The 24,767-nt window shown below is 46.7% G+C and overlaps 1 protein-coding gene across 5 annotated transcripts in view; it reads left to right on the top strand.

Moving 5' to 3' along the window:
• UBXN6 (UBX domain protein 6) overlaps positions 1 to 24,767 on the top strand; it is a 137,332-nt gene that overhangs the window by 92,171 nt on the left and 20,394 nt on the right. For all 5 annotated transcript variants that reach the window (XM_073544032.1, XM_073544023.1, XM_073544042.1 and 2 more), the window contains 5 exons: positions 359 to 472; positions 2,346 to 2,443; positions 2,532 to 2,607; positions 2,785 to 2,869; positions 16,269 to 16,488. In XM_073544032.1, the coding sequence (XP_073400133.1) occupies positions 359 to 472; positions 2,346 to 2,443; positions 2,532 to 2,607; positions 2,785 to 2,869; positions 16,269 to 16,488 (593 nt within the window). The remainder of the gene's footprint in view (positions 1 to 358; positions 473 to 2,345; positions 2,444 to 2,531; positions 2,608 to 2,784; positions 2,870 to 16,268; positions 16,489 to 24,767) is intronic.

Here is a 24,767-nt window from a genome sequence, read left to right as displayed (position 1 = left end):
TGTGCCCAGGCCACCAAGGCCAGTACTGCCTATTCCCCTAATACGGGCTCAGTGTGAAGTACAGTTGTCGTCTTCTTCATAAATATCTCCAAGTGCTTTTTGATATGAGAATTAAAACTATACTGGATAAGAAACGGGTGTTTTGAACACTGAAATCTGTTTAATAAAGGATTATAAAAAGTGCTATATTTTTCTCAAACTACCATTATAGTTAAAAGTTCAGCTTTATATTATTGTTTTATCCTGTTTTGGATAAACTAATCAAACATAAAATAGAAAGTTAATAATCAGATCACTTTAAATGCTAAGCTACTTATTTTGTGTGGTATGTTAATTATGTTGCAAAATCTATTAACAGAAATCTGAAACTGGAAAAAGTTCTATATATAATATAATGTTTCGTTGCCCTTTAACTGGAGAAATATTGCGAAGGGAAGAAATCGAATCGCACATAAAAAAAAGTATAGAAATGGTGAGTTAAATCTAATGTTGTGTGTGTGTGTGTGTATATATACTGTATTTTTCAGATTATAAGACACACTTTTGTTCCCCCAAATTTTGGGGGAAAGTGGGGGCTGTCTTATAATCCGAATGTGTGCTGTAGAGGAGTGGGGGGGCAGCTCTGGAGTGGTGTCAGAGGACTGGGGTGGGCTGGCTGCGGGCCGTAGAGACAGCGGGAAGTCATGTGCTCCCGCTCATTAGGCTCATGTAATATTCACTGCACCCGCTGTCCCTCACCTCGGTGCTGAAACCGCGCCGAGTTGGTGGACAGGGGAGCAGCGCATATTGCATGTGCCTGCACTCTCCCCCCACTGCCCCGTCACTATAGTCACCTTCTGATGATGGCTCCGTGCTCCCAGCTCCCCCCTGGCTCTTCCTGTGTCTGTGCCAATAGGACCTGCGGTCACGTGACTCTTAGTGTGCAGCACTGCGGTCATGTGATGGAAGGTCCTGAAGCTACAATGAAATGCCTGTATGAGCAGCTCCTGGATGTCAGCACAGACACATGAAGAGCCGTGGGGGAGCTGGGAGCACGGAGCCATCATCAGAAGGTGAGTAAACTGTTAGGCTAAGTGCACACGTAGCAGAAAATTTCTGCTCAAAAACCTGACTCCCTTCCCAGAAACCGCGCCTTTTTTGTCTTCGCGTTTTCGTCGCGTCTTTTGCGCGGTTTTGATGCGTTTTTTTCTTGCGCGTTTTCAAAACGCATTGAACAAGCCAGAAATGCGGAAAAAAACGCGAAATTAATGAGCATGCTGCGTTTTTTACCGCGATGCGTTTTTTTTCGCGGTAAAAAACGCATCAATGTGCACAAAAAGTGCTAAATGCATAGGAATGAATGGGAAGCTTTTTCGCGGTTTTTCCGCTGATTTTTTGGCAAATCCGCGGGAAAAACCGTGAAAAAAGCGCTGTGTGTGAACACAACCTTATTTTATCATGTGCTTGCCAGCAGGGGGGAATATAGGGACGGGGGGGCCGTGTCCATGCCAACAGGGGGGAATATAGGCACGGGGGAGCCGTGTCCATGCCAGCAGGGGGGAATATAGGGACGGGGGGGCCGTGTCCATGCCAGCAGGGGGGAATATAGGGACGGGGGGGGCCGTGTCCATGCCAGCAGGGGGGAATATAGGGACGGGGGAGCTGTGTCCATGCCAGCAGGGGGGAATATAGGGACGGGGGAGCCGTGTCCTTGTCAGCAGGGTAGGAATATAGGGACGGGGGAGCCGTGTCCTTGCCAGCAGGGGGGCATATAGGGGCGGGGAGGGCCGTGTCCATGCCAGCAAGGGGGGAATATAGGGACAGGGGGGCCATGTGCATGCCAGCAGGGGGGAGTATAGGGACAAGGGAGCTGTGTCCATGCCAGCAGGGGGGAATATAGGGACGGGGGAGCCGTGTGCATGCCAGCAGGGTGGAATATAGGGATGGAGGGGCCGTGTGCATGCCAGCAGGGGAGAATATAGGGATGGGGGGCCATGTGCGTGTCCGCATCAGCAGGGGGGCATATAGTGACCGGGGGAACATATCCAGGATTTGATGGGGGGGCTGTGTTCCAGCACAAGGGGGCCATGTACCAGGGGGTTATATAGATACCAGGATGAGGGACATATATATGATTTGAATGACGGACACTGGCATTATAAGACACACCTCTATTTAACATTAAAAAAAATTCTCTTTTTCTTTACCAAATTTGGGGGTGCGTCTTATAAACAGGTGCGTTTTATAAAGCGAAAAATACGGTACATGCATCTACATATGTTTGGTTATATATCTAGATATGTATACAGCTTATGATTGAAATTTGGTTGTAGGCCCGATTTATTGATTTGATTCATCCATACTAGCTTTCCGTGGCTGATCCCATTTCTGCATCCATAATGAAGATTCACACATTCAACAAAGATCGCGAGAAAGTGAAATTAGGAGTTGAGACTATGGCAAGGTAAGGCCTCACGGCTATTTCTGTTTTTAGATATCATGTGCAGATAGGGAGAAACATTGTTCCTAGGTCTATCTTCTTCTATTTTCAGGTACCTTAAAAACATTATTGGTAATCCGAATGATGAGAAATATCAAAAGATCAAGTTATCAAATAAAGTTTTTCAGGTAGGATTTCCCTAGTGTTGCCGCCGCTACTTTCTAGCACATGCAGTTGTTCTCCCGTTCCCCTGTGCATTGGTGCAATAGTCTGTGCCTCTATGCCAGTAGTGAGCCAACCCCTTAACATCATAGTGATCTTTTATTTTGGTCTTTGTGACACTTTCTATGTATATATTTATTTAGGAAAAGGTCATTTGCCTGGAAGGAGCATCTGAATTTTTTGAAGCCGTTGGGTTTGAGAAGAAAACGCTGTCATTACAAGAACAAGGTACGCAACTGTGAAGTGCTACAGATTACAGAGTTTGGCAAATCTTCTCATAAATAACTCAACCTAAGACCTCCTAAAATAAACTGAAAAAAAATCCCTTGATTTGAGATACAATGTCAAGTTACAGCCAAAGGATGAGTGGTGCTGTTCCCTTTAAAAATAAATAAATAAAATATACTTGATATTATATTTCCAAAAAATAGAGGCAGCACACCAAATAAGTGAAAATCACATGCTATTTATTTGCCCATATGGCGGCGTTTCGGTCAAGAGATGTGGACCTTTCTCAAGCAGTAGAAAAGTGCAAGTGCATGATATTTAAGGCAATCAAATTACCAAGACATTTAGCAATTACAAGGATTTAGGATATATCACATTGATGTACTGTACATGACATAAAGACGTATTGAAATAGTTCATAATCAATATCATGTGTTAAGGTGCAAAAGTAATCATACATACAGCGGGTACAGAAAGTATTGAGACCCCTTTAATTTTTTTACTTTTTGTTTCATTGCAGTCATTTGGTAATTTCAAAAAAGTTGATTTTTTTTTCTCATTAATGTGCACTCTGCATCCCATCATGACTGAAAAAAAATAGAAAGCAGCCTCCCAACCACTCTTCAGCTGTTAACAAAAACATAGCCTTTAAAGGGAAGGTGACATCCCAAAAAAATTTTTTCAGCATTTGAAAAATGTAAAGAATTAATGTTTACATTTTCTTAAAAAATATTATCATTTGTTTTTAATTTTGTAAAACATGAAAAATAATTTTAAAAAGTTTGGCATTTCCACTTGTTAACACTAGGGGGAGCAGCTACTGAAGTTTGGCACAAAAACCTAGTGCAACTAGCTCACATTACTGCACTGGAGTAAATATGGGCGGAGTCTGCTGACATGGGTGTGGTGTCACTCCTCTCCTCCCCTTCTGGGTGTTTGCTAAGGGAAAAGAGAGGATGACATCTAGGAACACAGTGAGCCGCCATTTTGATGGGGCCTGCAAAGTTACTGACGGTCTTTTCATGTAAAGTCTGGATCAGAACAGGTCACCAATCAGCAGAAATGTTTCCTGGATTTCTGTGGAGCAGACAAGCAGACGGTCCATCCATGTGTATAAAACACAGCGCTCTATGTACAATCCCTGGCACCGAACAGGGCGCCCCCCATAGACATCTGACTGGGATGATTTAGCGAATCCTGCTTTGAGCAGGGGGTTGGACCAGATGGCCCAGGAGGTGCCTTCCAACTCTACGATTCTATGATTCTATGACCAGCACACTGCTCTCCTGAAATACTCTGTGCTGCTGTCACCCTGCTCCTTCCACCATACATCAGGCCCCTGTCGCCTCACTTTCACACATCGCCAGGACAGGATCTGAGGAGAGGAATGGGGTCTTCGGTCACTGAGGATGGCAGGCAGCAAGGATTCTGGGAGCAGGGAGACAGCAGCACAGAGTATTTCAGGAGAGCAGTATCACACGGGATAGGATTAAGGGCCTGTCACACTAAGAGATATCGCTAGCAATATCGCTATAACTTGTGACATTATAGCGATATTTCTAGCGATATCGCTATGTCTGATACTTACCTACGACCCGCTCCCCCGCTGATTATCGCTGATCGCGCGAGAACGTTCAGGACTGTTTCTCGTCGTCTGCTTCCTGCTGCGCTTCCTGCTGTGAGGACGAGCGACGCGTGGAGCCGGGCGGGAGGACGCAGGATCGCCTGGTGTGACAGGTAAGTAGCGACCCCCGTCCCCAGCGATGTCGCTGGTGAGATCTGCCTGTGTGGCAGCTCACTAGCGACCACTTAGCGATGTACCAGCGATCCTGACCGCGTCATATCGCTGGTCGGGATCGCTGGTACATCGCTAAGGCTAGTTTCACACTAGCGTTTAAACAACGCGCGCACGGCGCCGCTAAGCCACGCCCCCTGCCGGCTCCCTGCCCGCCCCTTCCTGTTATCGCCTCCTCCGAGCGCAGAGGGCTGCATGCGTTATGCGCACCCTATCTTTAGCATAGGGTGCGCAGGCCGTGCGCAACTATGAATATAGCGTGCGCTGCGCATTTTTGGAGGTGCGCCGTGCGCGCCGAACGCAGCATGTTGCATTTTGGCGCGCACGGCGCACATTCAAAAATGCGCAGCGCACGCTATATTCATAGTTGCGCACGGCCTGCGCACCCTATGCTAAAGATAGGGTGCGCATAACGCATGCAGCCCTCTGCGCTCGGAGGAGGCGATAACAGGAAGGGGCGGGCAGGGAGCCGGCAGGGGGCGTGGCTTAGCGGCGCCGTGCGCGCGTCGTTTAAACGCTAGTGTGAAACTAGCCTTAGGCTAGTTTCACACTAGCGCTTTTGAGCGCAGCGACGGCCTGCGCACGGCCGCCGCTAATCCCCGCCCCTGCCACGCCTCCGCCGGTAGCTCCGCCTACCGGCGCATGACGCTGCATGCGTCCTGCGTCCCCTATCTTTATCACTGGGGGCGCAGGCCGTGCGCAGTATGCGTTTGGCGGCGCATGCGTCCTTTTGACGGTGCGCCGACCTGCGCCAAACGCAACGTGCTGCAGTTTGGTTGCGCCGGCGCACCGTCAAAAAGGTGCATGCGCCGCCAAACGCATACTGCGCACGGCCTGCGCCCCCAGTGATAGGGGACGCAGGACGCACGCAGCGTCATGCGCCGGTAGGCGGAGCTACCGGCGGAGGCGTGGCAGGGGGCGGGGCTTAGCGGCGGCCGTGCGCAGGCTGTCGCTGCGCTCAAAAGCGCTAGTGTGAAACTAGCCTAAGTGTGACAGTACCTTCAGATACACAGCTCAGCAGTCAGTATCACACAGGAGGATTAGATACACAGCTCAGCAGACAGTATCACACAGGAGAGGATTAGATACATGGCTCACCAGACAGTATCACACAGGAGAGGATTAGATACACGGCTCAGCAGTCAGTATCACACAGGAGAGGATTAGATACACGGCTCAGCAGTCAGTATCACACAGGAGAGGATTAGATACAGGGCTCAGCAGTCAGTATCACACAGGAGAGGATTAGATGTCCAGCAGATTGCCAAGTGTTTTTAAACAGCAGGGAGCAGCTCCTATGTTGTGCAGGGGCAGCAGCTGGCCGGGTGTTTTGGAAAGAGCAGCTCGGTCTCCAGCAGCTCGTCCTGGTTCCTCTCCTGCAGCTGGTATGTGCAGAGTGAACAGCCAAGCCCTTATGCTGGAACAGTACAGCATCCAGGGCTTGCAATAGAGTTTAACTGGAGCTAACAGGAAAGCACTGGGTTCTAATAAGATGGCGTCTGGCCACACCTACAGCTGTGAATTGAGCCGCCCACAGAGGCGTGGCCAGTTCCCTCCTGATGCAGCTGCAATGAAAGAGATAGGGTCGGGAGCCAACCGTTATGTCTTATGTCCAGGGACTGCCGTAAATGAGCATGGAAAGTGTCGTTCAGCAGCCAGAGAGGTAAGATGGCAGCCCCCAGTGGCTGCATTACTACAGAAAAAAAAAATCCATACACACCACTGAGTCAAGCTTAGGGGACAATATCTTTTTAAACTATTTTCTTTTTTTACATTCAATTATGAAAAAACACGGCACCTTCCCTTTAATATGGCCGATTATCACCTCTGAGCACGTAGTATGCTGGAGCATTTTTCCAGGTTTATATCACTGAGACTAACATGTGTAGTCACATATATCTCCTCCAGTATTTTACCAGTGACCATCTCATAATATAAATATATATTTTATATTTTGAAATGTATACATTTAAAGACAGGTGACTTGTCCTCCCATTTGCAGCAGTTTTAGGATCCTGTTGTCATACAGCAATTTTTGCACTTGCTTTTTCTCTCTAGAATGGGAGTATCTTGTTGATTTTGTAAGGTGCCCAGGGCAGTAGCCGTGGGCGAGCTGCAGCTCCTCCACACAGTGTCCCAGTCCATATGTGTTGTGCAATGAAGTTTGGTTTGCCCTCACTTGTAGTCCAGAGGTCTCCAGTCCACTGCATTCGTTTCTTTGGTTCAAGGATCAGCCACACGCACATCAGGGGACTCCAGGTTGATTTTAACAAGCTTAGCTCTACTAGACAGTTCAAATACATCAGTCTTTAGCACTCAGTATCTGGTACAGCACCCTTAAGTTCCATCAACACAGTACATTTCAAGACTTCGATACTCTTGTCAGCACCAGGGATTCCCTTTCAGGCCCCACAGCACTCCTGAGATCCATTATATTTCCCTCTCGCGGTTTCCCATCAGGGTTCCTCTGTATGGAAAGGATTAAAACACACTCCTCAGTGCCTAGTTCGGGCCATATGCCACGGACGTTACAGGAAGGTCCACAGGGAATTTGGTACGACAGCATGCTGCCAGAATGATATGTACTCCTCATGCCTCCATCCCACTGCCACTTTAACTTGATCTTCACAGGAACCTCACACTACATCTAACTCTCTCTAAGTAACTAAAACCAGGAAGTAGTTGCCCATTTTACTTGACTCACCCCCACCTGCCCTGGGCTGGTCACAAACATTTAACTGTATCATAAACTGTTCCTATCACTTACACATGAATAAGGCCCACCACTACCTATCTTGCTCTATCCCTGATTTGGGCCCTAAACTCTAACCCTTACAAATGGAAATCTTCTGTCTGTGGTGGACTAGATGTAAGTTTTTGGTGGACAGGCATGCTTTACCTCCTTCAGGACCATTATGGAACTTAAGTTTTTTCATTCTCTATTTCCAAGATCCATAACTTCATAGATAACTGTAAACATAGCTGTGTAAAGGCTTGTTTTTTTGGGATAACTTTTATGACACTGTTCATTTTACCATACAAAATGCCAAAAAATTAGAAGAAAATTCTTTGTGACTTCTTTTCTGCCCAATCATCTACAGTCAAGCTCTGAGGTACATTCGAATCTGTTCAGACAGTAAAGACAGAGAACTAAGCTGCTATCACTGAGGAATACATTCCTACAACAAGGATATTATCCACTGGTAATAGATGAACAGATCCACAGAGCTACACGGGTTCATAGGGTATAATGTAGCCCTCTCCATATGGTATAATGCAGCCCCCCTTTTATCGTATAAAGCAGCCCCCCATAGCAAATAATGTAGCCCCCTCAGAGGGTATAATGCGGCCCGCAATATAATATAATGTAGACCCTCAGAGTATGATGCAGTCCCCCCTCCATAGAACATAATGTAGCCCCTCATAGGGCATAATGCAACACCCCACATAGAATATAATATAGTCCCCTCATAAGGTATAATGCAGCCCCCCATAGAATATAATGTAGCTTCATCAAATAGTAAAATGCAGCCCCCCTCCATAGGTTATAGTGCTGTTCCTTCATAGGGTATAATGCAGCACACCCATAGAATATTATGTAGCCCCTCATAGAGTATAATGCAGCCCCCCCCCCCATAGAATATAATGTAGCTCCCTCATAGGGAATAATGTAGCCCTCTCATAAGGTATAAAGAAGCGCCCCAATAGACTATAATGTAGCCAACACAAAGTATAATGACCCCCCCCATAGAATATAATGCAGCCCCTTCATAGTGTATAATGCAGCCCCCCCATAGAATATAATGTAGCCCCCCCATAGAATATAATGAAGCCCTCTCATAAAGTATCATGCAGGGCCCCCATAGAATACAATGTAGACCCTCATATAGTATAATGAAGCCCACCCTCCATAGCATATAATGTAGCCCCCTCTACAGTATTATGGCCATCAGTACTCACTCTCTGATATATATATATATAAAAAAAAAAAACCCACAATACTACTCACCTCTCCTCCTCATTCCCTTGCTGATCCTGGCTCTGCTCTGGTCTCAGCAGCTACACTGTCATCTGCCCGGCACACACAGCATGGTGCTCAATGAAGTGACATCTTCGCGCAACGGCTATGTCAGAGTTAGAGGGGAATGATGGGGGAGAGAGCGTCATCTTGCGCCCTCGCCTCGCCTCCATTATTGCTTTCAACTGTATCAGCATCATACAGTTGATTGCGGCGTGCGCTGGGGGCAGCAGCGGTGAAGCAGCTGGTGACAGGAGGCAGGAGCTGACTGCTGCAGCTGAAGCCCCGTGTCTGCTTCTAAAGAGAAATGAATATTCACTGCTCCCCATGCCCATTTTCTTTACTGAAAATGAATATTCACTCCTCTCCACGCAGCAGCCGGCTTCAGTCTCTTGTCAGCCGCTGCTGCTCCGCTGGCGCCGGGCTGAACCTCCTGACTCACAGGCCCCATAGCAGCTGCATAGTGTGCATCATTAGCAACACTCCAATGGCTGGGAACCCCTTGGGCAGTGGGGGCCCTAGGCAGCTGCCAGCTGTGAATGCCAGCAGATGTCAGTGCCTGGGCCCACCGTAGAATCTTCCAGTTCTCCGGTGGGCCAGTCCGACCCTAACTAGAACATTGTTTTTTTATATCTGTTTTTGAGGCTTAGTCAAAACATTAATTTACTTGAGGCTATAATATTTTTATGCTTCTTTTTACCCTAAGTTTCATCCCATGACATTTATGGATCTCATTTTCTGTAATAAGGATGTTTTGCAATATTTGCCAATGTTTGGTTAGAATCAGCCTGATTTGTATGTGACCAACTACTGTATGTGGTAATAATGTTCATTTGGTAATTGGCTTAGTTGGCCATTTTGGTGTTTTCTGCTATTTTAATAAGGAATATAAGTATTTACTAAAACAGACTGAGCTTTTTGATCAGTTGGGAGTTGATTGCAGTATGTCTGCTCATTCGTCTTAAATCCTGTAGCAGAGGTGTTTTATATAATTCACACTAGCCATTCTGACATTATCAACTCCTCTGTTAGAGTAGAAATGTGAGGTTCTTCCTGGGTTTGTATCTGATTACATAATTTACTAACTTTAATGGATTTGGACACTTCTTCAGACTTTCTGATTATAACAAATTCCAGAAAAGTTGTTGGAAAGCATTAGGCATAAGGAAGTAACATATTTTTTTTTCTTTATATCAAAGATTACATTACATAATGACAATTAAAATGAACCTGTCAGCAGGATTTTTCTCAGTAAACTACAGACACTGTCAGGTTGGTGTTGTTATACTGATTAAAGTCATACCTTGTTTGATGAAATCCGTCTTGTGGTTGTTGTTTAATGCGTATTTGTAGTTTTCAGTTAATGATCTGCTCGTGCTTCGGGGAGGCCTGTGGGGGGTCTTCATGTTGTGCTCTGCTTAGATATCCATCTTTATGGGCTTATGACAACTCACTGATCCTTCAGTGACCTGCCCCTTATTTTACATGCTGCATAGATTATTAGGTGGAAAAAATAAATTAACATTCATCACACAGGGGCCTGCGCTGTAGCATGATACAATGGATAATATGCATATATTACACGTTATGACAGATGCTACTGTGCAGGCGCCGTCGCTATTTTGCTAGAGGAAAGAAAAAATTTGGCTGCATCAAAAAGGCGCCAGCACAGTAGCACGATAGATGCTACTGTGCCGGCACCATTTTGCTAGAGAAATAGATGCGCAGTAGCATCTATCGTTTATTTTGATGGATCAAAAAACATTTTTTTACCAAAATGGCTGTGGCGGTACTTGCGCCCTAGCATCTATCGGAACGCGATAGAGTCTGCTGTGCAGGGGCCACCACTGGTGCCATTTGGATGAAGATTATTTTCTTTTTCTCCAAAAGTCCATACAGATGCATATGTAAGCAAAGCACCACATAGAATCATAGAATCGTAGAGTTGGAAGGGACCTCTTGGGCCATCTGGTCCAACCCCCTGCTCAAAGCAGGATTCGCTAAATCATCCCAGTCAGATGTCTGTCCAGCCTCTGTTTGAAGACTTCCATTGAAGGAGAACTCACCACTTCTCGTGGCAGCTTGTTCCACTCATTGATCACTCTAACTGTCAAAAAGTTTTTTCTAATATCTAATCTGTGTCTCCTCCCATTCAGTTTCATCCCATTGCTTCTAGTCTTTCCTTGTGCAAATGAGAATAAAGTTGATCCTTCTACAATGTGACAGCCCTTTAGATATTTGTAGACAGCTATTAAGTCTCCTCTCAGTCTTCTCTTTTGCAAACTAAACATTCCCAAATCCTGCAACCTTTCCTCATAAGACAGGGTTTGCAGACCGGTCACCATTCTGGTCGCTCTTTTCTGAACTTGCTCCAGTTTGTTGATGTCTTTTTTAAAATGTGGTGCCCAAAACTGGACACAATATTCCAGATGAGGTCTGACCAAAGAGGAGTAGAGGGAAATAATGACTTCACGTGATCTAGACTGTATGCTTCTGTTAATACATCCTAGAATTGCATTTGCCTTTTTTGCTGCTGCATCACACTGTTGACTCATATTCAGTCTGTGACCCTATTAGTATACCCAAGTCTTTTTCACATGTGCTGTTGCTTAGCCCTATTCCTCCCATTCTGTATATGCTTTTTTCATTTTTATTGCCCAGATGTAGTACTTTGCATTTTTCCCTGTTAAAAACCATTCTGCTAGTTGCTGCCCACTTCTCCAGTTTATTTATATCTTTTTGAATCCTCTCTCTCTCTTCTCTAGTATTAGCTATCCCTCCTAGCTTTGTGTCATCAGCAAATTTAATCAGTTTACCCGCAATTCCTTCATCTAAATCATTGATAAAGATGTTGAACAATACAGGGCCCAGGACAGAGCCCTGTGGTACCCCACTTGAGACATTCTTCCAACTGGATGTGCAGCCATTTACGACCACTCTTTGGGTCCGATCACTAAGCCAGTTATGAATCCACCTAACAGTTGCCTTGTCCATTCCATACTTAGTCATTTTTTCAATAAGGATTGTATGAGATACTTTGTCAAATGCTTTGCTGAAGTCAAGATATACTATATCTACAGCATTTCCTTGATCCACCCAATCAGTGATTCCGTCATAGAAGGAAATTAAGTTAGTCTGACATGACTTATTATTTACAAACCCATGCTGACTCTGTTTAATCACTTCATTCTTATCCAGGTACTGACATACATGTTGTTTAATAATTTGTTCAAAGATCTTTCCTGGTATAGAAGTCAGACTCACCGGCCTATAGTTGCCTGGGTCCACCTTCTTCCCCTTTTTGAAGATAGGAACAACATTTGCTCTTCTCCAGTCTTCTGGGACTTCTCCTGTTCTCCAAGAATTTTCAAAGATTATGGAGAGGGGTTCAAAAATTTCTTCTGCTATCTCCTTCAGTACTCTGGGGTGTAATTCATCTGGACCTGGAGACTTGAATTCATTTAGGTTAGCTAAGTGTTTCCTCACTATTTTTCTGTTTATAGATATCCTGGATTCTTCTATACCCTTAATAGGACAATGAAGAATAGTTGATGTTACGTTTCCTTTCTGAGAGAAAACAGATGCAAAATAGGAATTTAAAAGTTCGGCCTCAACATCCTGTCTTACCATTTCATCATTTTCATCCTGTAAAAATCCTATAGCATCTTTGACTTTTCTTTTACTTTTGCCATATCCCCAAAATCCTTTATTATTGCTTTTGACATCTCTTGCAAGCCTCAATTCATTTTCAGCTTTAGCGAATCTGATTTGTGCCCTGCAGGTTCTGCAGACAGCATTATATTCTTCTTTAGATATGCCTCCCTCTTTCCATTTTATAAACATTTTTTTCTTCCTTTTTAGCAAGTGCTTAAGTTCTGTGTTCATCCATCCTGGTTTCCTTAAATGCTTCCTATTCTTCCCTCTTTTCAGAATTGTTAACAATTGTGCTTTGAGAATTTCATTTTTCAAGATTTCCCATCCTTCCTGGACATTTTTGTCTTTAAGGATATCCAGCCATTGGATCCCTCCAATTCTCTTTCTGAATCCCTTAAAATCTGCCTTTCTGAAATCTAACCTTGACGTCTGAGTCTTCACAGGTCTTCCTCCTCTAGTTATCCAAAATTCTAAAATAGCATGGTCGCTACCTCCTAGGGTCCCAGCCACTTTTACCTCCTCAACCATTTCCTCCCTGTTTATAAGGATTAGATCCAAGGTAGCAGTTCCCCTTGTTTTCTCCCCTACCTTTTGGAAGATAAAGTTGTCAGCAAGAGAGGATAAGAATTTCCTTGACCTGTTAGTTTTGCCTGAGAGAGATTCCCAACAAATGTCTGCATAGTTGAAATCTCCCATGACAACTATGTCATATTTTTTGGAGAACTTGGCCATTTGATGCATAAAGAGTTCATCCATATCTTCAGCTTGCACTGGCGGCCTGTAGTAAATGCCTACAATGGTGTCCTTTCCATTGTTCTGTCCTTGTATTCTTACCCAACAGTTTCCACAGAACTCCCAGTCTCTGAAGCTTCAATCTCTGTGCAGATATACACGTTTCTAACATACAATGCGACACCCCCTCCTCGTTTATCAAGTCTGTTTCTTGCAAATAACTTGTATCCTTCTAGCCTTGTATTCCAATCATGTGTATCGTCCCACCAAGTTTCAGTGATTCCAATGACATCATATTTCTTTTCCTGCATTAGTAGTTGCAATTCTCCTTGTTTGTTGCCCATGCTTTGTGCATTAGTATAGAAACATTTTAGTTTGTGATTGGTTTCTCTTTCTCCAATTTTTTTATTAATTAGATTCTTTTGTCTTTGTTCTTCCTTTCCACTTCTAATAGCAGAGTTCTCAATAGCATTTGCCAGGTGTATGGCTTTTTCTGGTCTTTTGCTTCCCTTCCCACGTTCTAGTTTAAAGCTCTCCTTACAAGTGTTGCAAGGCGACTTCCAAATACATGTTTTCCAGTCTTCGTAAGGTACACCCCATCTCTAGCAAGCAGTCAATCGTAAAGGTAATTCACTCCATGATCCATGAATCCAAATCGTTGCTGACGGCACCATCGACGTAGCCAGTTGTTCACCTGCAGAATTTTATTCCACCTCCTTGTTCCATGGCCATCCACTGGGAGGATGGAAGAGAAGACCACCTGCACTCCCAGTTCTTTCAATTTCTTGCCTAAGTCTTCAAAGTCTCTGCAGATGGTTTCCAGGTCATTTCTTGCGGTGTCATTTGTCCCCACATGTAGTAGCAGGAATGGGTAGTCATCTGTAGGTCTGAAGAGTCCTGATATCCTGTCAGACACATCTTTAATTTTTGCACCTGGAAGACAGCACATTTCTCTTGAAGTTATATCCGGTCTGCAGATAGCGGCCTCTGTTCCTCTCAACAGGGAATCCCCCATGACCACCACTCTCCGTTTCTTCTTCACAACATTTTTCTTTCTCCATTCAGGAGGACTCTGAGGGCGTACAAGGTTGTTGTTTGTTGGCAAAGTCTTATCCTGATGTATTTCTTCATCGTTTTCCTGCGTGAGAGCCTGGTACTGGTTCCTGAGCAGTATGGGTGCTGACTGCCTCCTGATCCTCCTGCTTCTCTGGGTCACATGTCTCCATTCCTCTGTTTCTTCAGGTGCACTTCAAATTTCTTCTCTTTCTGTAACATGAAGAGAGAATTCTGCTCTGTCTAAGAACCCTTCCCCTTCCTTAATGATCTTCAACGTAGCTAACCTCTCTTCGAGATTTTGCAACTTTTCCTCCAACAGGGACACAAGCTTGCATTTGTGGCATGTGAAGTTTGGCTTTTCCACTGGTAAGTCTGTGAACATGTAGCAAGAAATGCAGCTCACCAAATGGCTCCTGGCCTGTTCCATATTGAGATTTCTTAAAAACGATGAAAGATGAGCCAGTGATCATTGAGCTCGCGGAGACTCTTCACTTATCCCAGAAGGCACTGGGAATATGCAAATGATCTCCTCAAGACTCTTCCCCTGGTTTTCCGATTTCCTCTTTTCAGCTGCAACAGCCAAAACCCAGTGATCGTTGAGCTCGCGGAGACTCTTCACTTATCCCAGAAGGCACTGGGAATATGCAAATGATCTCCTCAAGACTCTTCCCCTGGACTCTCACATAAAGTCCCCCTCCCTACAAGCCGCCCCAGAGCACGAGAATCTTATCAACTGAAAACAAATAAAGGTTAAACAACAACCACAGTAGATCAGTGTCTGTAGTTTACTTAGCCAAGTCCTGCTGACAGGTTTGCTTTAAATGGGTTGTTCACTACAAGACAGCTTAATCTTAAAAGGAGTTCTCAAAGAACATAGTAAAATAGTCCATCACATAATTAAAGTCGTCCTGTCCTAGTCACTTGTCTTGATGGGTTGCAGTCCAAAGAAACACATCTCCTGGGACCTAGCTCAACTGTCAGAAGTACTGTTATTACACATACCGGTGAGTTGACAGGAGGAAAAATTAAGTCTTCTCCTTGCTAATCAAGCACAAATTCTCAGAGGAAAAGATTTTTTCTTCAGTCACAATTTTCTCCTTGGCTCACAGACGTATGTGTGCTTACAATAGAGCTCTGTTACTTGAGACACAGATCTTGGTAGCTCTGTTTCTTCAGATTGCAATTCGTACTGATACGTGACTGGGATAGCCTGCCATTTAATTTACTTGATTTGGTAATTTTATTACTTTTTTGAAGAACCACTTTAATGCTGCCAGCTGACTGCAGGAAGACAAGCTTTGTAATTTCAACTGATTACTGCAGCCAATCAGCACCCAGGAATCTGCTGCAGTCTTCACTATTCCATCAGAAGGAACTTCCACTTTGATGGAATACCGAAGGCTGCACCTTATCAGAGACTGCTGTTTGGCTGCAACGGTCACCTGATATTGGACTTACGTTCTGATGGAACACTGACAGCTGTAGTTGGTCAGCGGCCGCTGGTCAGCTGTAGTGGTCACGATACATCTTTATTACCAGGAGTCACAGGGTGAACATTGGAGGAATGGCAACAATTCAGGCGTGAAGTATGACTTTTTTTTTTTTTTTAAATTTTGTACTGCAGAGAAATACTAAGGCCTGTTTCACACTTCAGTTTTTTTGTGTCAGTTAAAATCCGCCAAAATGGCAGAAAGCGGATCCGTTGCTAACTGATGTGAACGGATGCCACCGGATCCTTTTTTTTGACGGATCTGCCGAATGAAGAATTTTAAAGGAACCGCTGCCCGGGAAGGAGAGCGAGAGAGAAAGAAATGATTTCAGGGTTAAATTTCCGCCTGACTTCATTCCTCCGGGCATGCGCACTATAAAAATGCGGATCCTGCAGCACAAAAAATGTTGCAAGGTCATACGTCAAGATCCGCCGGTAATGCAAGTCAATGGGGAAAAAAACGGATCCGCCAAAAAAAAAATGGCGGATCCGTTTTTTTGCAAAAACGGCGGATTTTGACTGATGGTCAAAAACGGAAGTGTGAAACAGGCCTAAGAAGACGTTGTTCAGTAGTGGACTACCTTTTTAAGAATCTGAATACTACCACAAATTCATGTACAAAACAAACTTTGGTACACTTTTCCTTGTCCACTAGGTGTGCAAGAAGAATTCTATGTTTTGGGCAGTGACACACTTGACAGGTTAAACGACTTGCAAAACCATCATGATTCTCTGTTAAGTGGCGTTCCAGTAATTGCCACTCTTGATCGTCAACCACAAATTTTTGTGCCCTCCATTCAAGCTGCAAAATTTGACCTGCCCGATGACTTCTATAAACTGTCAGCGGAAGAAATCAGGCTTGAACAAAAGCTAAGGTCAGTGGCCAGGAATTGGCAATTGTGAACTAGATCTGAATGATTTATGATCTTTTAGAAACCATTAATAAATTGTACATATAATATATTGTGTGTATATTATTATTATTAATTGTGTGCGTGTGTGTGTGTGTGTGTGTATATATGTGTATATATATATATATATATATATATATACACACTTTAAGAGGAATTGGTGGGACTTTCCATCTATTGACCTGTTAAGATTGCGTTTTAGAAGGGCCCTAGAGGAATTTTAACTGTTTCTTTGAGTTTTTTAATGTTCCGATAATTTGTTCAGTTATATATTAGTGATAATTATTTTATTTTTATTCAAATACAGTTCCATCTACAATTTTATAATCTGATTAACCTGTGTGAAATTCCTTTAATATTTCATGTGTTCCTCATTCTTTTTACCAAGCTAAACGCTCCAGTTAGTATACAGTTGTGTTTATTAGATGGGTACGGATATGGTAAGAACCTCCTTAGATGAAGGAGCTGCCAGGATTGCAACAGTGCTGTCTGCGTAAAAGGGGTATTGCTGCTATTTAGAGAAACAGTGCGCCATACCTTGATTAAACTTTTCAATAAGACTCCACACACACTGTAGGCTTCTTCAAACTTTATTATAAAATGGGAGATACACTGGAATTCTGAAGTTCCAATTTTCTTTTTCTTATCCTGAGGCAAATAAACAATGTAACTTTATGAAAAATGTAAAATTAAAACTGTATGTCCATTTTGTGTTTACAGCTTTTATGCAGACATATGTGTCTCCATGATTACAGAATGCCAACAAGCCCTGTGCAATCTGATCCTGGAGTCATATTCCCTTCTACATATCCCCCAAACACATGAGAGAAAAATGGACCCAAACATATCACCGACTACAATTATTCATTTTATTAAACCAGCCAAGGATCAGTTGTTTTGGTTAAGATCTACCATTTCATTCGGTTTTAGCCAATAGGTATGGGCAAGACATAGGGATAATAACCACAGCCTAAGACTTCATGTTTGTAGCCTAAATCCCCCAATACACATTGGACTAATGTTTACTGCAACCACTGATATTGACTGGTTTCGGCAACATTGTTTTAGGGCAGAACCTCTTCCATGTCTTCAGGTATATTGCGGATGTAACCGGCTTCCTGCTGGCCTGTAGGGTAGATATGACCTGATCTGATAAGCCCTTTGCCTTCAGGATGTCCCGTTCAGGATGAGTGCCAATGGTGGGAATGCGTAAGAGAGCGGTTCTTCCCAGACCTGGCTCAGGGCATCTACGCCTTCCAGGTAGTCCGCCGGGTTCAGGGAGTAGAATCTGGAGATCTTTGAGTTTTTTCGGTTTGCGAATAGGTCTATTCTGGGGGTCCCCCAACGCTGACACAGTTGGTGGAATATCTCCTTGTTCAGCTCCCACTGGGCAGACCTGCTGCCTGCTTAAGTAGTCTGCTACCACGTTCTGGGAACCCTCCAGGTGAATTGGGGTTACCGAGAGGATTGTTCCCTCTGCCCAGGAGAATATTCTCTCTGCTAGGCCTTGGAATGGTCGATGTCTGGGACCTCCCTGGTGTTTCAGGAACGAATCCGCTGTTACGTTGTTGGACAATATTCGGACATGTTGATTCTTCAGGATAGTCCAGTTTCGCCTCAGGGTTTCCCAGGCCGCATAAAGTTCCCTGAAGTTGGATGATTTGTTCCTGATGTCTTCTGGCCCTCCTCTTTGAAAGATCTTCCCTTCTACGTGGGCTCCCCATCCCCACGTGCTGGCGTCTGTAGTGACTACTTCGTATTGAGAGGTGGTCCATAGTACGCCCACCTGAGGTTTTTGGGCTGTGGCCACCACCGCAGTGATCTCTTCACCAGCCCTGGCAACTTTATGGGTTTGTCGAGTGAAGACTGACGCCGGTCCCATATTGTGAGGATCTCCTTTTGTAAGGGTCTCGATTGGGACTGAGCCCATCTGACGCACGGAATGCATGCCGTCATTAGGCCCAGAACCTTCATTGCCTCTCTTATAGAGGCGCGCTGCTTCAAGAGGTCTTCGACTTTGTCTTGAATTGTCTCCTGCTTTTCCTTTGGTAGCAGGGATATCCTGCCTTCAGAGTCTAGGAGAACTCCAAGGAAGACCTTCCTGCTCTCTGACTTCTGCCAGGTGATAACCCAGCCGAGGAACTCCATTACTGTGACTGTTCGGTTTCTGTCTCGAATGAGCGCTTCTTCGGATCCTGCCACCAGGAGGAAATCGTCAAAGTATGGTATAATCACGATTCCTTGGCTTCTCAGGTAGGCAACTACCTACGCTACCAGCTATGTGAAGATTTGAGGGGCCGAAACCAGCTCGAATGGGAGGCATTGGAACTGGAAGTGGCAGGTTCGGGTCAGTAGTCTGACTGCGAACCTTAGCAGTCTCTGGGATGAGGGATGGATCGGGACCTGATAGTAAGCACTCTTCAGGTCGAGGGTGCATATGACAGTGTCCTGGTCTATTAGATGTATTGCTGACCGAATTGATTCCTTCCGGAACCTTTTGTACCTGACCCAGGCATTTAAAGGTTTTAAATTTATAATAGTTCTGGCCTCGCCAGATGGTTTTGCAATGGAGAACAGGGAAGAGTAGTGTCCCTTGCCCATCTCTATCCGAGGAACTGGTACTATAACCGCTGAACTAACCATGTTTTGTAGGTCTGTCCACATGGCGGAGTCTGACGGGACTACGGTGGGGGAAATATATCTGTCGGGGGAGTGGAGCAAATCTCTATACTGTAGCCCTCCGCAATGGTTCTGAGGACCCACTGGTTGTGGGTAACTTGGGCCCAATTTTTTGCGAAGTGGCATAGTCTTCCCCCGATACCTATGGCATCATTGCCTCCTAGATCTGGAGGTTGACGCGAAAAGGGAGCCCTTGCTTCTCCAGCCCTGGCTGTGGGAGCTCCTGTATCAGCCTCTGTTGGACCTGCCCTGGCTTCTAAAGTCGAGCTGTCTCCCAGAGAAGAATCCTCTCCGAAAGGACTGGGGCCGTTTTGGTTTTTCCTATGGAAAACCTTTGCTTTTGTCGGAAACTAGCTCTAGGATGGTATCTAGGGCTGGCCCGAACACCCTTAGGCCCGAGAAGGGGATGGAGCATAGTTTGGCCTTTGAAGCGTTATCCCCCGACCATGATTTAAGCCAGACTGCTCTCCGTTCTGCATTAGACAGGGAGCTGTTCCTAGCGCAAATCTTACTGATTCGGCTGACGTGTCTGATAGGAACATCGTGGCCGACTTCATGAGGGGAACAGATGCTAGGATCTCGGATGTAGGGGTCCTGTTGGTCACATGTTCCTCCAACTGCCCCATCCACAGGAACATAGATCTGACCACCGAGGTGGCCGTTATGTTAGCTCTAATAAGAGTTGCAGAAGTCTCCCATGTTCTCTTTAAGAGAATGTCCGCCTTTCTGTCCATTGGGTCACGGAGGCTTGAAGAGTCTTCGAACGGGATAGCGGTCTTCTTGGTGACCTTGGCTACAGGAACATCAATTTTCGGGACCTCTTCCCATAATCGTGTTTCCTCAGGATCGAAAGGCAGTCGAGCCTTAAAATCCCGGGACAGTACGAGTCGACGTTCCGCATCTTTCCATTCATCTAGGACCATCGCTTTGATGTGTTCGCTTATAGAGAACACTGTCTGTCTCTAAGAAGTGAGTCCCCCGAACATCAGGTCCTGTCTAGATTGCGGCTTAGGGACTTCCTCGATCTGCATAGTTTTTCTCACAGTCTGGACCAACTCGTCCATGTCCTATGGCATAAACAGGTATTTTCTGCCCCGGTCCTGGCTGTCTGCTGGGATCTCTCCTTCCTCCTCTGGATCGGAGTCCCAGAAGTCGGAACCGTCGACAGAGCTTGGTTCGGACTCTGGCTCTGCCTCCCACCTTGATCGCTTGTGGCTCGGCCCTGGGCTGGGGGGCTGCTGCCGTGAGAGGCTGGACATGGAGGCTTGGACTTCCTCACGTATCAGGGATCTCATGTCTGGGAGGAGGGATGGCTGCTCATCTTTTATGACCCTCGATGTACAGGGTCCACAGAGGGTCTTGCCGTGGGTGTCAGGCAGCTTTACGCGGCATACCGGGCATCTGATCGATTTTGCTGAGGCCTTGGCGGGGTCTTTAGTCACAGACAGGGGGCTGCTGGGGTTCCCTTATCCTAGTGGTGTAAGACAGGGGTAGTCAGGTCAGTCCGTCCTGTGCTGCAGGGCTGGCTGTGGGGAGGGTGGTCTGCACAGGCGCTCTTACCCCTACATCTGCAGGAGCTTCTGCTTCCATTGCCGCCGCGTCCTCCTGACACTCTCCCCCAGAGCGCGCGCTGAGGTTCAAAACCAGCGTCCGTGAGGTCACCGAGAGTGACGCACGTCTTCTCGCGAGAAGCCGGGAACCACGTGCCGGCCACTTACACGTTCCAGCCCGGACCGCTAGTCGCCACCTGTGCCCCTGACGGCGCCTGATTTTGACGTCGACGCCCACCTGGAAGCCCAGCTGCCTGAGGGGACCGTGCCGCTTCCATCCTGGATCCAGCGGACCGATGTTTGGAGCAGAGAGCCTCCCACCGGGAGGAGCGGCTCCCTCTAGGAGCATCGTCCTGCTCTCTGTCCTTTGGGGCAGAGGGACTCCCCACCGGGAAGTTTCGGTCCTGGGCCTCTTGACAGGGGGAAGGCTTGGACTGGCCGCACGATCCCCCTGAGCCCCTCTGGTAAGCGCAGCAATCCTCTTGCGTGTCCCTCCATGCAGGGACAGGAAAAACACTGAGGGAAAGGGGTGGGACGGGTCATTTTAACCTCTCGTGTGCTTTCCTGTCCCTGTAAGGAGGAGGACGTCCTCCATGGTGCTGTCAGGTGGACGTCCAGGAAAAATCAACTGATGTGGGGTGAGGTGCCATCATTTTTACCTGAAAGTTTCCTGTCCTTGAAGGGCGGATCCCCTCTCTCGTAGTGATGTCATGGGTGACAGAATAAAATACAGCTTCTAAACAGACTTCAGCCCCCTATACACACTTGATGACCATTGGCTGAACATTCCTTTAGATGATCTTTCGGCAGACAGAAATCTCTGGTGACACTCACATACACAAGGCTGCTCGCTCAGCTGAGTTCTCCTGTGTTCTCGATGTGAAAAATCACCACACATCTCTCCCGGCAGTTTAACTTTGGGAGAACAAAGCGATTGGCAGTCTGAAATCGGACACACCTGGTCGACCTCTACCCAGACCATCAGTCTTTTGGCGACCCTTGTCTGGAGGGTGGCAGGTCCGACTTCGTGGCGGGTACCCCTGACCTCCCTAGCGTCCTAAACTTCCTACAGTCGGGGTTTAATAAAGGCCTTAAGCCCAGCACTTTAAAGGTCCAGATTTCAGCCCTGAGCTCCTTCTTTGATTACCCCTTGGCTTCTCATCCTTGGGTAGTAAGATTCATAAGGACCATGCAACGTCTACGCCCTACGATCAGGCAGCTCACCCCGCCTTGGGACTTTAGCTTGGTCTTCAGATCCCTATGTAGGAATCCCTATGTCCCCAGTCAAGAGATGTCCATCTCAACTCTCACTCGGAAGACGGCCTTTCTCGTAGCCATCACCACGGCTAAAAGAATAGGGCAAATCCAGGCCCTGTCCACCAGAGACCCATATCTCCAAATAAGAGAAGACCGTATAGTCCTCAGATTAGACCCGGCATTTATTCCGAAGGTAGCTTCTTGCCAAAATTTAAACCAGGAGATAGTGTTACCATCCTTCTGTGACAACCCCCGTAATGAGAAGGAACAGAGTCTCCACTCACTGGATGTGAGGCGTGCTGTTGTAGACTACATAGAGGGCACCAACAGTTGTCGTATTGACCCAAACCTGTTCATCCTTTTCGGGGGTAAAAACAAAGGGAAAAAGCCTCTAAGGCAAGATGGATTACTTCAGTAATCTCAAACGCCTACCAGATACTCTAAAGGCCCACTCTACAAGGGCAGTATCTGCCTCTTGGGCCGAGCGAGCGGGCTCCTCGGTGGATCAAATCTGTAGAGCAGCAACTGTGCCAGACTTGACACATTCTGCAAGCACTACAAGCTTGATGTGCTATCTGGTCAACAGATCACATTTGGGAGAAAGGGTCTCCAGGCGGTAATCGCACCCTGAGGAGGTGCTTTGGTACTCTTCATGGTGCTGTCAGGTGGACGTCCTGGAAAATAGGTATTAGACCTACCGGTAATGATGTTTCCAGGAGTCCATCCTGACAGCATGGATAGTTCCCTCCCTGTTCATGATATGTCATATGCTGTAATACGATTTTGTCATTAAAGTGTTATTTGCATTATCCACGCTGTGGTACTCGTTAAATCACTGAGGGAAAGGAGTGGGACGGGACCTTTTAACCTCTCGTGTGCTTTCCTGTCCCTCTAAGGAGGAGGAGGACGTCCTCCATGGTGCTGTCAGGAAGGATTCCTGGAAACATCATTACCGGTAGGTCTGATACCTATTTTTTTTGTCCTTGATGGGGGGAGCCTTGTTAGGACGGCGCCAGAAGTAAATAGGATTCCCAGACCTTGGACGGTCGATAAGTGGCAGGGCCTCAATCTCTGCTGTGGCCGCTGTTGGAGGCTTGGAAACACTGCGGGGGAGCCCAAGGGGATCTCATCCGTCAGACAAGTGCACCATCACCGTTTTGGTTGCCCAGCAGCCATGCTCCCCGACTGCACAGGCGCAGGGCATGGTTCGTAAGTCGTGCCCTGATGACGCGCATCGGGGGACGGTACTGGAAGGACACGCCGGCCAGCAGATCCCCCTTTTTTTTCCCTATATAAGGGTGAATCGCCGGCCAGGCTGAGCTCCCGTGCTCCATCATGGACACACAGCAGCCCATGTAGCAGCATCCATTGCAGCAGCAGTTGGAGCCTGAGCATCAGCCACAGCATCTCCAGCCACGATGACAAAAGCAGTCCCCGAAGAAGTAGGTACACCAGCAACCACGTTTGGATCGACTGGGCAGCAGCATTAGGGGTTACTCAGGTGGAGTGCGCAGGACCAGGGGTTCCAGGTCAAATCAGCTCAGCTCCAGCAGAATGAAGGATTCCGCTGCCTCCATAAGAGATTTATCGAACGTGATTCTGCCTTCTGTTCCGGTAACCTTGATATCTTCTGAGTGGTGAGTGATCTATGTGAAATTTCAGCCTGGTAATGAGATTTTTCTTTCTCTTTTTTTTTTTTTTTCTTTTTCTCCTTCGCCTCATTGGGGGACACAGATACTGTGTGTGTATGCTTCTGCCGCTAGGAGGCTGACACTAAGTGAAAAAAAGAGGTTAGCTCCTCCTCCGTATACACCCTCGCCCCTATTGCGGGCGGAAATCAGTTTTTTGCTTAGTGTCCATGGAGGCACACGTCTGTTTTTTTTCTCCAGACTTTTTTCGTCTTTTTCCATGAAGATGTGACAGAGGCAACGGATCCTATTGAAAGGGTCCGATTTCCCCAAACCAACAACGGGCGAGCACGTGCAAGTGTCCCTCCACGTATCCTCTCCCGCGTCGTGGGACACAATGCCGGACTTAGCTCTGACCACCCCTAGGTATTGAAACCATGGGCTGTACACAGGCACAAGACTAGTCCGTGCGGCCCCCGCTGCTCCACCAATGCTTAGACTGCGGTGCTGCAAGGTGGCGGACGGTCCCCCTCCTCACCCCCTGAAGGGGTTAGATGGAGCTAGGGTGCCTGCACCGTCCTATTTTATCAAGGCCCCCTCACATACCTGCGCTCAGGCTGAAGAGGATCACCGGTGAGGAGAGGGTCTGGGAGGGCTCCTGCAAAGATCTCAGGGCTGGAGCCCCCAGCCGGCGGAAGCCACCGGCCATGCAAGGCTGAGAGTGGCTGGATCCGTCAGGCGTCGCCGCGCAGTTAGTGGCGCCATATTTTTTTGTGTACCGCGCACCCCGCCCACCCCCACAGTCGGGTAGGGGAAAAATTGAGGCCGCGGCTTCAGCCGGATCTAGGCTGCGGCTGGAAGTCCCGCCTCTGGGGCCACACGTCACTTCCGGCGGCCCGCACTGGGCGGCGGCGAAGACATTTAGGCCCTGGCTTCGGAGCACGACTAGGCCGCAGAACGGAAGCACCGCCCCTAGAGCGGTTTTACATGCTGGCTCACTCCCACAGCTGGTGGCGCGCGATTTGAAGGAAGCAGCCAGGACGGTGGGCGCAGGACTGGGGTAAGTGCTGCCCGAGAGGCCACGCTACAGGGAAGACTAGGTGCTACCTCCTCCCCACATCCCCAGCAG

This window comes from Dendrobates tinctorius, unplaced genomic scaffold (assembly GCF_039654945.1).
Source record: "Dendrobates tinctorius isolate UK_male_01 unplaced genomic scaffold, ASM3965494v1 ptg000011l, whole genome shotgun sequence".
Lineage (NCBI taxonomy): Eukaryota > Metazoa > Chordata > Amphibia > Anura > Dendrobatidae > Dendrobates > Dendrobates tinctorius.
This window is presented reverse-complemented; position numbering and strand designations above follow the sequence as displayed.